This window comes from Salvelinus alpinus, chromosome 28 (genome assembly GCF_045679555.1).
Source record: "Salvelinus alpinus chromosome 28, SLU_Salpinus.1, whole genome shotgun sequence".
In the NCBI taxonomy this organism is placed as follows: Eukaryota; Metazoa; Chordata; class Actinopteri; order Salmoniformes; family Salmonidae; genus Salvelinus; species Salvelinus alpinus.
In genome coordinates this window covers 29,147,314-29,161,338 of record NC_092113.1, presented here as the reverse complement: position 1 = coordinate 29,161,338, position 14,025 = coordinate 29,147,314, and the positions used below count along the sequence as shown (strand labels likewise).

The 14,025-nt window shown below is 43.2% G+C and overlaps 1 protein-coding gene across 11 annotated transcripts in view; it reads left to right on the top strand.

Moving 5' to 3' along the window:
* The window catches only part of hspg2 (heparan sulfate proteoglycan 2), a 190,736-nt gene that overhangs the window by 83,333 nt on the left and 93,378 nt on the right, over window positions 1–14,025 (top strand). For 8 of the 11 annotated variants that reach the window (XM_071372649.1, XM_071372643.1, XM_071372645.1 and 5 more), the window contains exons 4-15: window positions 3,302–3,411; window positions 4,060–4,118; window positions 4,484–4,656; window positions 5,098–5,130; window positions 6,006–6,131; window positions 6,359–6,553; window positions 9,590–9,709; window positions 9,858–9,989; window positions 10,883–11,027; window positions 12,602–12,753; window positions 13,165–13,305; window positions 13,771–13,934. In XM_071372649.1, coding sequence (XP_071228750.1) covers window positions 3,302–3,411; window positions 4,060–4,118; window positions 4,484–4,656; window positions 5,098–5,130; window positions 6,006–6,131; window positions 6,359–6,553; window positions 9,590–9,709; window positions 9,858–9,989; window positions 10,883–11,027; window positions 12,602–12,753; window positions 13,165–13,305; window positions 13,771–13,934 — 1,550 coding nt within the window. The remainder of the gene's footprint in view (window positions 1–3,301; window positions 3,412–4,059; window positions 4,119–4,483; window positions 4,657–5,097; window positions 5,131–6,005; window positions 6,132–6,358; window positions 6,554–9,589; window positions 9,710–9,857; window positions 9,990–10,882; window positions 11,028–12,601; window positions 12,754–13,164; window positions 13,306–13,770; window positions 13,935–14,025) is intronic. The other 3 variants (XM_071372650.1, XM_071372641.1, XM_071372648.1) reach the window with 2 other exon arrangements.

Genomic DNA, 14,025 nt, shown 5'->3' with positions numbered 1-14,025 from the left:
TCCAACAGACAATAGTAGTTAACTGTTCTGCCATTTCCCTGAAGTGTTTTTTGACATTCACATTGTGTTTTGTGGAGAGAGCACAAAAGAGGCTCCAGTAATATTGGGCCAGAAGTCATTCAAGTCATTCCCATGAGCTCCTGAGTTTGAAGCAGTCTATTCTGTAGAACAGGGCTGTTTGGCTGACCACCAGCAGTAGGGTTAAGTAGCAGAGGTTCCTCTCTAAAAGCCAAAGCTGAGAAAGTGTCCCTCTTTCCCACACTGCCCCACACCACTCCACATTGGCCTTCCTAGACCCCTAGGAGAGAGACAAGATAAATAGAGGGTCTCATATTGTCTGGTCCCTGGTGGGATGTGTAATACGACTTGGGCCTTGTTCTTGTGGGTTTGTGGTCTTGCTCACTCTATCTTTCTCTCTTTCTCTCTTTTTCTCCCTCTCTTCCTCCCTCCCCTTCTCTCTTTCCCTCTCTCCCATTCTCTCTCTTTCTCTCTGCCCCTCTTTCTCTCTCTCCCCCTCTCCCCTGCCATAGGCGCTGGTGCTGGTGGGGAGGGAGGAGAGAAGTGGGGTTGAAGGTCGGGCTGAAAGCGGTTGGGCTTTAAAGGCCAGGCTGGGCGCACGGCTCAATCAGCTCTTTGTCTCCTGCTACAGGCCTCTGTGTGTTCAGAAGGGGCCCGGTCCGCCTCACAAAGCCATCACAGTTCTACTGAACAGCTTTAATAGCTAAATACGTTTGTGAATTAAGAGTTTGGAATGCTATTTTTCCAGGCTCCTTTTTTTCTTCTCCCCCACGCTCGCTATCAGCAGGCGGTTTCTTCATCCTTGGTGGTGCTTGACAGGGGATTTCCCCCGATGGAAAAAGTGAGTGGTGTTCAGCAGAATGCTCCTCAGAGAGAGAGAGAGAGAGGGAGAGAGAGAGATGCAGAGAGAGGAAGAGAGAGCCCTCGTTAGCGTTAAGGGCACAGCCCTACACTGTAACCAAAGAATCATGGGTACTGAGTGCGCTCGCCAGGCCAAAACGTGCCGTCAGAGCGGCAAGCTCAGAGGAGACAGGTCTAATGTCTGTTACTGCGTGTGTGTGTCTGTTCGCTGCAGGGCCAAGCGAGTGCCCAGTGAAGTGATTAGATTAGCGACGGGTAAAATGAGGCTTTTTGATCAGCCATTTGATGTTGCATGTCTTCTGGTACTGTTTTCAAACGGTACAATGTCCTTTAGCCGGCTGACTGACTTTGTGGAACAGCCAACACAGTCGACCATGTCCATGCCATACTGCTGACGCCTGCGTTTCTACACTACATACAGTAGTCAGCCCATTGTGTGGGTTTTTATACCAAATCTTTTCAGTTCACTCTTCAATAAATAAAGGCCTTTCCTCACAAGAAGTGGAAGGCATCTTGGAGGAACAAGGCCAGCTTGTGCCAATGTTTTGTTGTAAATCGAGGAAACTAAACTCTGTTTTGAAGGCAGCTTCTCACCACTAGACATAATGACACAGCTGCCTTCCAGCCAGCCTGTCCTGTCACTGGCACAATCACTATCAGACCCCCAGGGCCTCAACACAATGGATGTATGGGGCAGCCTGTGTGTGTGCATGTGCGTGTGCGTACACGTGTGTGTGTGTGTGTGTGCGTGCGTATGTGTGCACAAGCGTGTGTGAGGCACTCTTAATCCAACTTTTAATCAAACAGCAGGGTTCCTAAAGCGTAATGAATGCACGCTGTCATTGTCAATAGCAACACGTTGTCTAGTAATATGTCATTAGTGATTCCACAGAGAGAAAGGGAGAGGGAAGTGTGCATGTCCGTGTGTTTGGTTGACTTGAGACCCCTGCTCACGGTATGCCCACATAAAACATGACTCGTCAATATAGCCATGGCAAGTAGCAACTGACTGTAAGAAAGAACACAAATATTGACCTCCTTCCCCCAACCTGGCAGACCCAGGCCAGCTCAACACGGTTGGCAGGGGAGTGAGAATAGGTGCACCCTGAGAGGGGGTCTGCCTGGGCTATTTAAAGGATGTGTATTTGTGAGTCGTATGAGAGAAGATGTCTTAGAACGGAAATAGATCATGTAATAATAATAAGACAAAAAGGATACGAAGTTGTAAAATGGTTATCCTCCCTTAGCCTTTGCAGACAGCAAAACAGTATGTCTACGGAAACATGACGTTTTTAAAGCTGCGTAAATCGACCGTAGAACACCACTATGGATAGTACAGCCTCTATATTATGACCAGTATGCCCTACTTAACTCATAGAGCCAGGTCAGGTTAGCTTCGCTAACTCTGTTCTCCATAGGCAGTAGAGCCCATGCTCCAGCCTCTCTGTCCCATCTGGTGTGCTTGACTTTGTGAAGGGAAAGGGAATGTTGAGGCCCACCTCCAGAATCACTCACTTGAGCTTTTTTCACTGCAGCCGTTGGCATAGTAGTTATACTGCCTGGGTTAGGGCTGGGACGGGGCTGGGCTGGGGCGGGGCTGGGACGGGACTGGGGCGGGGCTAGGGGCTCCCCTCTTATTCAGTGTCTAACTCAAACTGTGATGTCACCTTTTCAAAAAAGTGTAGCTAGCAAGGCAGTGAGTGACCCAGCTTGGCTGACAGTGTAATTGTACTATTGTGAGATCGTCCACACTTATGGCTATGTGTGTGTATTTGTGTGACGAGTGTTGACATCTGTCTGACGTGCACATGTGTGTTATAGACAGAAAGTGTGTTTGTGTATGTATCAGTGGAGGCTGCTGAGGGGAGGACGGCTCATAATAATGGCTGGAATGGAGCGTGGAATGGCATCAAAGATGGAAACAATATGTTTGATGTATTTGCTACCATTCCACAGATTGCGCTCCAGCCATTACCACGAGTCCGTCCTCCCCAATTAAGGTGCCACCAACCTCCTGTGGTGTGTATATGTGTGGGCGTACGGTATGTGTGCATGTGTACGTCTAACTTGTGCCTGTTGTTCAAGCGTCCTCTATATGTGGTACAGTTGTCAGTTTTAGTACAGACCACAATTGAGATATGGAAATAGACCCCATAATTTGTACATGGCTCTGAATTTAGCCACAGTTATGTTTGGTGAGTTTCTTTCTGCAAACATTGAACCAAAGGCCTCCCTGAGGGACATTTGTCCCAAACATTATTCAAGTTTGATTCTCAATTCATTTTGAATAAGGCAACACCACCAAAGGATAGTCCCATGTAAATGTCGCTTTGTGTACATTATGTTGCTGAAAAATGACTAGAAATGTTCACGCTGTGGTTCCTGTGTGTTTAACTAACCGTTGTCTCTCTCTGTGTTCCAGCGTACTACAGAGCTCTGGTGAACTTCACAGACTCCATTGTGTACAGGCCTGACATGGAGGACATCTCCTCACTGTCTTTCCAGGAGATCTCTGACGCGGTGGTGGACACGGTAGGTCTATTCCAGAACCATATATACTATATACCACGGGTATTCAAATCTAACCCTGTGAGGTCCGGACTATTGCTGCTTTTATATTCTAGCTGATCATTAATTGCACCCACCTGTTGTCCCAGGTCTAAATCTGTCCCTGATTATAGGGGAAGAATTAACAACAAAAGCAGTGGAACTGGCTTTGAGCCTAGATTAGAATTTGAGGACTGTATGCGGTAGGCTTATTCCAGAACATACTGTAGACTGTGTACTTTACACAGGCCAGGGCAGGATTCTCACACCTTGCATTCCACTGCCACGTCATGTCTGCCACACAACGTTATTGATTGCGAATCAGGCCGTATACTGTAGATAATAGCCTGTCTTTTTACTGTTGTTTTATTTCTTTACTTACCTATTGTTCACCTAATACCTTTTTTGCACTATTGGTTAGAGCCTGTAAGTAAGCATTTCACTGTAAGGTCTACACCTGTTGTATTCGGCGCACGTGACAAATACACTTTGATTTGATTTGTATCATATACTAATCTACATCATATGTTAGAACACTTGTTAGGAAAGTTGTTAAACTTGTTAAAACATGTGGCCAAAAATGTATCTCTGCTGGTTTGTACCCATCTAAGTATATTGTTTCTCCTTCCACAGTTGGAGTCGGAGTACAACAGGTTCCCAGGCATCCAGACTGTCAATGTGGTCCTCATCAAGTAAGATGACTGCTCATCTTCAGCTACTGTTGATAAAACCCCACCAGTCTTACTTTTACTTACTTGACTTATTTTAGCCTGGGTGTAACAAAGGTGGTTCAATGAACCATGCTCACATGATGAGTAACCTTGTCTGAGATCTGCAGACTGCTCCCAGAGCTAATGCTAATGCTTAGGCTTCAGTTTATACTCATCTGGTTGGTCCGCCAAACACTGTTGTAAGCTGAGTGTAACTAATCAATGTTCTTACATTAGATAAAAGAATGATATGCCCCAACCCACGTTTATCTAAACTTGGAGCACTGTACGGTTATCGTCACCGCGTCCCTCTCTAAAAAAAAACATCTGTCCTGGCCTGTGTATAGGAAGATGCTGAGGCAGGATGGGGTGGATGTGTTTGTAGAGCTTGACGTGGGCTCTGACTACAACAACAACGACAATCAGATCCGCAACGTGCTCTATGGAGTGGTGAAGGAGGGAACCATCGCCTCCTACATCACCTCTGTCCAGGGCTTCCAGTTCAGACGCCTGGGAGAAGGTAAGGACCACAGGGGATAATATATACTCCGCAATGTAAGGACTTTCCAGGATGCTGACATGGCCAAATATACAGCATCCAGATTAGGAAGCTGTCTAAATTACGGCATCCATTTTAGGAAGTCGTAACTGACCTACTATAAATGCTGTACAAGTGAACAAAATAGGTCTGATCTCATAGCTATGGTAGTCCTTATTTAATTGAGACATTGATTTATTATATCTTATTACTTATTACTTATTATCTTTCAATGAAGCTAGACTAGCCAGCCCAAGGCATCATGCTAGAAAAGGCTATTTTTTGTGTTCACTTTTTCCCCTCTATATGTCTCCCCTTCAATCATACCTATTTCTGTCAATAAACCAATAAAATATGAAAAGAAAGAAAAGGAGGGCTAGGTAATCATAGGTAGTGTCCTTAACTTGTCTCTCTCGTTTCTAGCTCTGCCCCCTGTGAACCCCATGGCTGTGCCAGGTTTGTACTGGACCATGCCGACCTGGGTTCAATGCTATTGGAAATCATTTCAAATACTTTAGCTGGGCTTGACTGAGCTTGCCTGGCGCAATAGAGTCAATAGAATAGTAGCAAAATAGTATTTTAACCCAGGTCTGGAACAATGCCTGCTGCACGGAGACTGCTAGAGCTGCTGTAGAAGTGACATGACTGTTCTGTAGTGTGTGTAGAATGCAGAATGCAGCTATTTGTGGATGGTGATGATGAACAGGATGACAATTAGTTCTTTGAGAATCTGTTAAGAGTTCATGCAGGAATGTTCTGCATGCGTGCACCTGAAGCAGAAGTCTGACAACGTTTTGGTTTTGCACTGCCCAAGAGAACTGCATGGCATGAGTAAGGTTACAGATATTGCTATTTGCAAAGGAAAAAAAGTCTTCAGAGTTTCTTCAGAAGGATCTCCATTACATCATGGCCATGTCCCACCTCCGGTCCGGTGAGCTGTCAGACTGTTAGCCCCAGAACGACCCGCAGTGACCCAGGATGGTCATTGGAGGCTGGTGAAAGGAGGACGGCTCATAGTAATAACTGGAATGGAATGATGGAATTCCATTCTGAGACCATTCCATTTATTCCATTCTGATACCATTCCATTTATTCCATTCTGATACCATTCCATTTATTCCATTCTGATACCATTCCATTTATTCCATTCTGATATCATTCCATTTATTCCATTCCAGCCATTACAATGAGCCCATCCTTCGATTTTAAGTGACACCAGCCTCCACCGAGGAAGGTTGCTTGTATTTGACGTGATTTGAACAGGAAGCGTTGTGTTGTGTGGTGGCCTTTTAGCTCTGCATGTCTGACCTTTGAACCCACCCGTTTCTCAGTGGTCCCAGACCTTCGGCCGTGCATTAAGGGTGAGCACACGTGTCGGGATGGGGGGTGCATCCCTCTGGAGTACCTGTGTGACAACAGACCTGATTGCAATGACATGAGTGATGAGCTGGATTGTGGTGAGTTGCATGGTATGGAATGGATCTGGACCTGTGCTGTGACTAGATGGTTGACTCAAGCATTTAATTGAACATGTAACCTAACGAGAGAGTCAACTCAAATGTTCACTTAAGTTGAATTTAGCCTTCTATTGGCATCAATGCATGACAAAGTGAAAATGTAAGTTAGGTGGAAGTTAGGATTCGCCCCTGGATCAACGGTCTTTAACAGATCTGTTGGTTTTCAGATAAGATCCGTCCTGGTGCAGTTACCCCCACTCCTCCCACCACCATCCCCATCAAGAAGCCTCCACGCCCTCCTGGTCCCCCAGGGCCCTGCAAAGTGGACCAGGCCACCTGTCAGAATGGGGAGTGTGTCCCCAGAGACTACCTCTGTGACGGAGAGAGAGACTGCTCTGATGGCAGCGACGAGTTCAGATGCGGTAAGCACTTATTGGCAACCACTAACACTTCAAAGTACATACACACAGGCACGCATGTATATACACACACCAGTGTTTCTGTTAGCCAGTAATAGATTACTTTTGTCCGATAAAACAAATGAAAAACCAATAAATTAAATTGCCGCTGGTCAATTGTCCGGGAGAAAGAAAAAAAATCACATTGCAAAATAATGCATTTTAGCCTATTCATTGATTGAAATAGCTGTCGATTTAGCGTGAGAGATGCCGCTACAGCTCATCAAACAGCCGGTTGTTGCTGCTGGAGTGAAACGTGCTTTAATAAGCTCAATCATTGCACAACAATTCTAAAGGCAATCACGTGTAAAAATTAAATTAAAATAAAAACATGGTCACGATTTAAAAGAGCTAGGTCTACTATTTTCTTTTTCTCAGCTGGTAAATTGAAGGCATCTAGACAGGCTTCAGCGTGTCACACAGCACTTTACATTGAGCTGGAGACAGTATGCATTTTAAAAACATATACTAAATTGTTTGAAACCTGAACGTTTTACTACATATTTTGAGGCATGTCTTACCTAGCCTAGCCTAAATCTAACCAAACCTGCGGACAATTATTTTATAAAGACTTCCATATGCCATTGAAACAAGGAGCCTTTTATAAAGACTTCCATATGCCATTGAAACAAGTAGCCTTTTATAAAGACTTCCATATGCCATTGAAACAAGTAGCCTTTTATAAAGACTTCCATATGCCATTGAAACAAGTAGCCTTTTATAAAGACTTCCATATGCCATTGAAACAAGTAGCCTTTTATAAAGACTTCCATATGCCATTGAAACAAGTAGCCTTTTTCTCTCATATTCTATTGATTTTCAAATCAACTTTCTTTCATTGTCCAGAAGCCAAAATGAACAATCCTAGTCATATTAGCAACCCATGCTGGTTGTTGCATATTTAGATATCCCCTCTTTCTACATTTCAAATGGATATTTTCATCTCTGTCAAATGAAACCCCTCACAATGGTGTTTTCCGCTAAATGCATTATGGAAGGAACATTCCGGCGTAGCCTACTGCCTTGTGCGCATTGCTGAGCTGGTAATGGGAAGAAATAATAGTTTATCAACATTTTAAGCTAAACTTCTGATCGGTTGCATGAACCTCATTGTTTTTTAAACGTTTTTGGGGTTGTAGCCTAGGCCTACTGGTTGAATGAATTTGGGATCTATTTCTTTCTCGCACAGAACGACAAGCTGACCAATAGAATAGGTCAACTTTTCTACTATGGGGGTTAGTAGATTGACATAGGCTAGTGATTTTGCTGTTCGTTACAAGTCTTGTTGGCTGAGGATAAGTAAATGCAGACAGTTATTCTAACATAGGCGGCGCCTGGGTTTGAAGTTTGGGGAAGCAAATTTTTACCATAAAAATGCACCTTTATGATAAAGCATTCCATGCATCCTGGCATTTGCAGGCTTATGTAAGATATCCTACTATTCTTAATGGGATGATTAGATTGGATAGTCATAATTTAAGCTAATAATATAACTCAATCACTGTTCGCAAAAAATAATGTTCGTAGTGGCGCCGAAGTCGGACTTCCGCCGAAGTCGGTCCCTCTCCTTGTTCGGGCGGCTTTCGGCGGTCGACGTCACCGGTCTTTTAGCCATCTCCGATCCACTTTTCATTTTCCATTTGTTTTGTCTTTGTTTTCTACACACCTGGTTTCTATTCCCCAATTACATGTTCATTATTTAACCCTCTGTTTCCCACAGTTAGTGTGTGTGTTTATTGATTGTTCATGGCGGTACTTGTCGGCTGGTTATGTTTGCCGGGTTATGTATTTACGGCGTTATTTTCCAGTGACCGGTATTTCTCCGCACTTTGAGTATTGTCTGTATACTGGTGCTGTCGTGGAATTAAATACCTTGTACACTCATTTCTGCTCTCCTGCGCCTGATTCACTGCACCAGTTAACCACCGCCTGACAGCTGGCTATATCACAGAAAAATGTTGGCCTTTTATAAACACATTTCATGTAATTCTACTCCCTTTTATATGACTGGAGACATTAGCATAATCTTTTTTAATACGACAAAAATGACAAGGTAGCCTACTATGGGCCTACGAAAAGGGGAAACACAAATACAATATGACGTCCGTCTAACCTGCAGGAGGAGATGATTGTCCAAAAACAAACAAATGTGGCACTGACCCAATGATAAAGACAGTGAATATGCACACTAACCATCACCGGGAATATGGCCACTGTTATTTTGATAGTTAAAAGTCAGATTGGAGACTTTTCATTGTCTTCTATTTACAGCAATGACCATTTCGCTTTCCAAAAGTTTTTCCGTGATTGTATTTTTAAATATTGCCATATACGTGACTGGATCTCTTTGCTTTTCACTGACAGTCACAACTCAACAATCATCTATTTGGTATTTGCAGCGCGCTCTGCCCAAATTGTGGGCCCTTCTGACTGTAGGCTGTGTGATTTACGCTAATTATCCTTTGTGACCAAATCATGCTTTCTGGGGTAGTAGCCTACAGTATTTTGAAATATTTTATTTATTTATGTATGGACAGGAGTAAGCTATTTAGGCTATATCAGTTTGGCAATTCAATTTACTTTAGGGAAAGTTTCCCCTATATGGACGCGCTGCATATGTATTCTAACATCTTCAAATTTCTCAGCAGAATTCGGTAAGAATGACGCATGCAGTTGCATCGGAGTTGCATGTTCTGTTAAGATTAATTACCATAAACTAAATGTGATTTACCATAAAATGTACAATTTCTGGCCTTCTAAGCACAGTGGGTGGATGCCCTAATCAGGTTGCACAATCAATGCATAGCGATCTGGTACATTTCATAAATGTCCGGTGAATTAAAATGAAAGGCGCCACATTTCCTAACAGAAACCCAGATATACACACATACACACAATCACGATCAGACACAATGTTTTGCATCTGCTTAATGCAAACACACCTGATCAAGGCGTCTGATTGAAGTACTCCACTGATCCTGGCTCTATGTCTGTCTCCAGGCACTCCCTCTCCCTGTGAACCAAATGAGTTCAAATGTAAGAACGGCCGCTGTGCTCTCAAGCTGTGGCGCTGTGATGGAGACAACGACTGCGAGGACAACTCAGACGAGACAGACTGCCGTAAGTCAGCACTCCTGTTGGTTGATCTGAAGCCAAACGAGTTCATTTCAGAATGATTCACATATTTTTCAAACTCCTTTTGAACTCTGTGGAAACAAATGTTAAAATGATTAATGACACTGATTTTCCATCTCTTCTGGTTCTCCAGCCACCAGAGGTCCAGGTGACACGTGTGCCCCAGAGCAGTTTGTGTGCCTCAGTGACCGCACCTGCATCCCATCCAGCTATCAGTGTGATGAAGAGACAGACTGCCCAGACCGCTCTGATGAGTATGGCTGCAGTAAGTCCCAGACCTTATCTGTCTGTGTCTCTCTGTTCTCTCTCTCTTTATCTCTCTCTCTCTCTTTATCTCTCTCTCTCTTTATCTCTTTCTCTGTCTCTCTCTGTCTCTCTCTCTCTGTCTCTCTCTCTCTGTCTCTCTCTCTCTGTCTCTCTCTCTCTCTCTCTCTCTCTCTCTCTCTCTCTCTCTCTCTCTCTCTCTCCCTCTCCTTATCTCTCTCTCTCTCTCTCCCTCTCCTTATCTCTCTCTCTCTCTTTATCTCTCTCTCTTTATCTCTCTTTATCACTCTCTCTTTATCACTCTCTCTCTCTATCACTCTCTCTGTCTCTCTATCTCAGTCTCTTTATCTCTTTATTTCTCTCTTTCTTTCTCTCTCTCTATCACTCTTTATCTTTCTCTCTCTTTCTCTCTTTCTTTCTCTCTCTTTCTCTCTCTCACACATCATGTACAGTATGTGTCTCTTTTTCTCTCTCTCACCTATACACTATTCTCACTCTTTCTTTCTCTACCTCCTCTCTCTCGTTCTCTCTCTCTCAAAACCCCATCTGACCCCCAACTCCCCCTCTTTCTGTGTAAGCCTCTGTGTGTCTCTCTTGTATAGTCATCCTTTGTACCATAACCAGTGCAGTGACTCAGGTTCCATTCAGACTGTGGTGACATAGACACAGAGCTTTTGGGATGTGCATCCATGGAAAATAGTTTATTTTTCTGACTTTCCATAATTTTTGTTTCTCACTAAAGAGACTGAGTACCCAAATAAACCACTGCCCTTTTACATTGAGGTTGGGTAGTTGGGATTTTTGAATGTGTGTGTGCCATCATGCATCCCACAGTGCCTGCATACTTGGCTTTATAGATGCTCATCTTTGTTTTCTCGTAACTTTGCCTTTAAGCTCCTCCCATGGTGACCAGTCCCCCAGAGGAGTCCATTCAGGCAGTGCGGGGGGAGACGGTGACCTTTAACTGTGTGGCAGTGGGTGTTCCTACCCCCATCATCACCTGGAGGCTCAACTGGGGCCATATCCCCGTCAGTGGCAGGTGAGTTGGTACAGTCCTCCTCCTTCTCTGGTTCAGCCCATAACAGCTCTTATCATAAACTTAGTGAGGCATTTAAGCCAATGGCCCCAGGCTGAATAAATGGAATGTTAAGTTGCATTTGAAAATGTCTCTGTGTGTGTGTGTTGGCAAACATTTGATAAGTTGATATGCATCAAATAAACAGTTAATGTGGAGTTCTGAACACATCTGTTGCATGATACACGTGACTTCTCTTCAAACTCTGTCTGTCTGATGCCATTATGGAAGAGAGTGTTGAACTTTGCAGTGATAGCTCTGGAAAGAAATGCTGGGTTTAATTTAGGGAATTGCGTAAAATTAGTCTTCCGTATAATTGATTGGAAACAGACTGTGAAGATTTTGAAATGAGTGAGGATTTGTCCGCTATCCAATCTTGTCAGCCCACAAAATGCAGCATTTCATTCATTGCTGTTTAAGCTCAGTCATATATCCGATCTACAGGCCAGTCATCTGTCATTAATTATTGAGTTATTCAATTATTGCTTTGTGGCTTTGCGTTAATGATCTCTAAGTGGAAAATGATTTTCGCAATGTGCAATAACAGATAACTCAGTTTACTGTGCATTCATTGAATGGCTGTTTGTGTTATACAGTAAAGTTATATATAATCCGTCAAAATAAAATCCCTATCAGAGAGTTAAAGCTGCAATATGTAACTTTTCTATGTCGACCCGACCAAATTCACATAGAAATGTGTGTTATAGATCTGTCATTGCAAGCAAGTCTGAGACGCGGTAGATCTGTTCTATTTGCGCTATTTTTATGCTTCCCGTTCTGAAGTTTCGTTTTACTTTTGGTTTTGTACACCAGGTTCAAACAGCTGAAAATACAATATTTTTGGTTAAGGAAAATATATTTCACACTGGTTTAGATGGTACAATGATTCTCTACACTATACTTGCTTGTTTTGTTACAAAACTGAAATTAGGTGAATAATTAGAATTTTAGCAACCAGGAAATGGTGGAGCGATTTCTGCATAGTGCATGTTTAACTATTTCAATCACTATTAAAACATACCATACTGAAAGCCTAAAGTTGCGGAGAGTATGGCGGTTCATATAGCAATGTGTCAGTTCAGAAAATACATTCAGAGTCAGAATATTCCTTGTCCTCTGAAAGCCCTTTAGACACTTGTGTTAACTGTGACAAGTGAATCCTCACTATTTGGCTGCAGAAGAGTCGACCACAGGCTTCTGTATTTTATTTGATTGAAGCATTAATGTAATGTTTGCAATGTATACACATGTAGGATTTTAATTTGAGCCAGTTTGCTACAGCAGGACAATTATCCTGCAGCAACAGGAAAAGTGAATTATTATGTGGATTGTAATTCATGGACATTTTTGTAAGGGTTGATACATTTTTCATAAGGGGAAATCAAGTCTGAAATTTCAAAGTGGATATTACAAACTTCAGAAGCCTTCTTAAACCTCAAATACACTACAAGTTTTAAATGTCCTGCATTGCAGGAAAGTTCTTATGCAACAGGGTGATCAAATAAAGATCCTACATCTGTATGTATCTGCCTTCCCAGGATCTCAATGACCAGTGAGAATGGGGGTGGCACCCTGACCATCCGTGACGTAAAGGAGGCGGACCAGGGGGCGTACACCTGTGAGGCCATCAACGCCAAGGGCCTTGTGTTTGGTATCCCTGACGGGGTGCTCAGCCTCACACAGAAACCAGGTATGTACTGGATAGGCTGATTCCCCATATAAGGCCAAAACACGAACTGGACTGAGCTGGCCTGGTTATGCATGGTCCCACCATATCTGCTGTAACCATGCTAGACAGGACAATTGGAAAATAAAATATCAGAGTCAGCATGGTAAGATTCGGGTTGGCCCCTGTAATGGGAATCAGGTACACTGTTTGTATACTACTCTCCTCTGGGATCAGCTGGATCATTTTAAAGGCTATTTCGTTACATTATTTTGTATAGGAAAATAACGTCCGTGTGAGTATATGAATTTCCTAAAATGGTTGATGTCTGTCTGCACTTTTTTGCCTGTTCTATGTCTGTATCTTCTATGTTACCTATTTGCACCGTGCTGTCTTTTCATCCAGTTTTGTCATCCTCTCTGTCATCGTCACCAGGAAACTGTCCAGACGGTCACTTCAGTGTGGAGGGACATTGTATCTCCTGCTTCTGCTTCGGCATCACCAAGAACTGTGGAACCACCGGCCGCTACCGCAACCAGATCAACCTGCGCTTCACTGACGAGGACGACTTCAAAGGTACCTAGACCACACTAAATACAAATGCCTGTATGAAATAAATACACATGACAAAGTTGATGGAATTTTTACATTGCTAAATATTTTGTGAAAAAGTCAAGACATTTGTAAAAAAAAACATTAACTTTATTTAACTAGGCAAGTCAGTTAAGAACAAATTCTTATTTTCAATGACGGCCTAGGAACAGTGGCCTTGTTCAGGGGCAGAACGACAGATTTTCACCTTGTCAACTCAGGGATACGATCTTGCAACCTTTCGGTTACTAGTCCAACGCTCTAACCACTAGGCTACCTGCCGCGCCAACAGTTGATTGAACTGAACTTAAAAAAACGATTTAAGCTTAATTAATTTTTTTTGCATGCAAAATATGAATGTCATTACTGCTATGATAAAACTCTCTCTTACTTCATATGTCTCTCTCCTTATCTCCCTCCATAACACTCTGCCTTCTTCCCTAACTCTAGGAGTGAACGTGACGTACCCCTCTAGACCAGGCACCCCTCCTCTCTCCTCCACTCAGCTCATCATAAACCCTGAGGAGGAGGAGTTCCAGCTGGTCGACCTATCACGACGCTTTCTCATCCTGGACTCCTATTGGACGCTTCCCCGCCAGTTTCTGGGCAACAAGGTGCAGCATCTCTCCTGCTCTCCGTTTCTCCAATGGCTCAATGTGACACCATGTTGAAATTAGCTTATACTAGCAAGATAACTCCTATTTG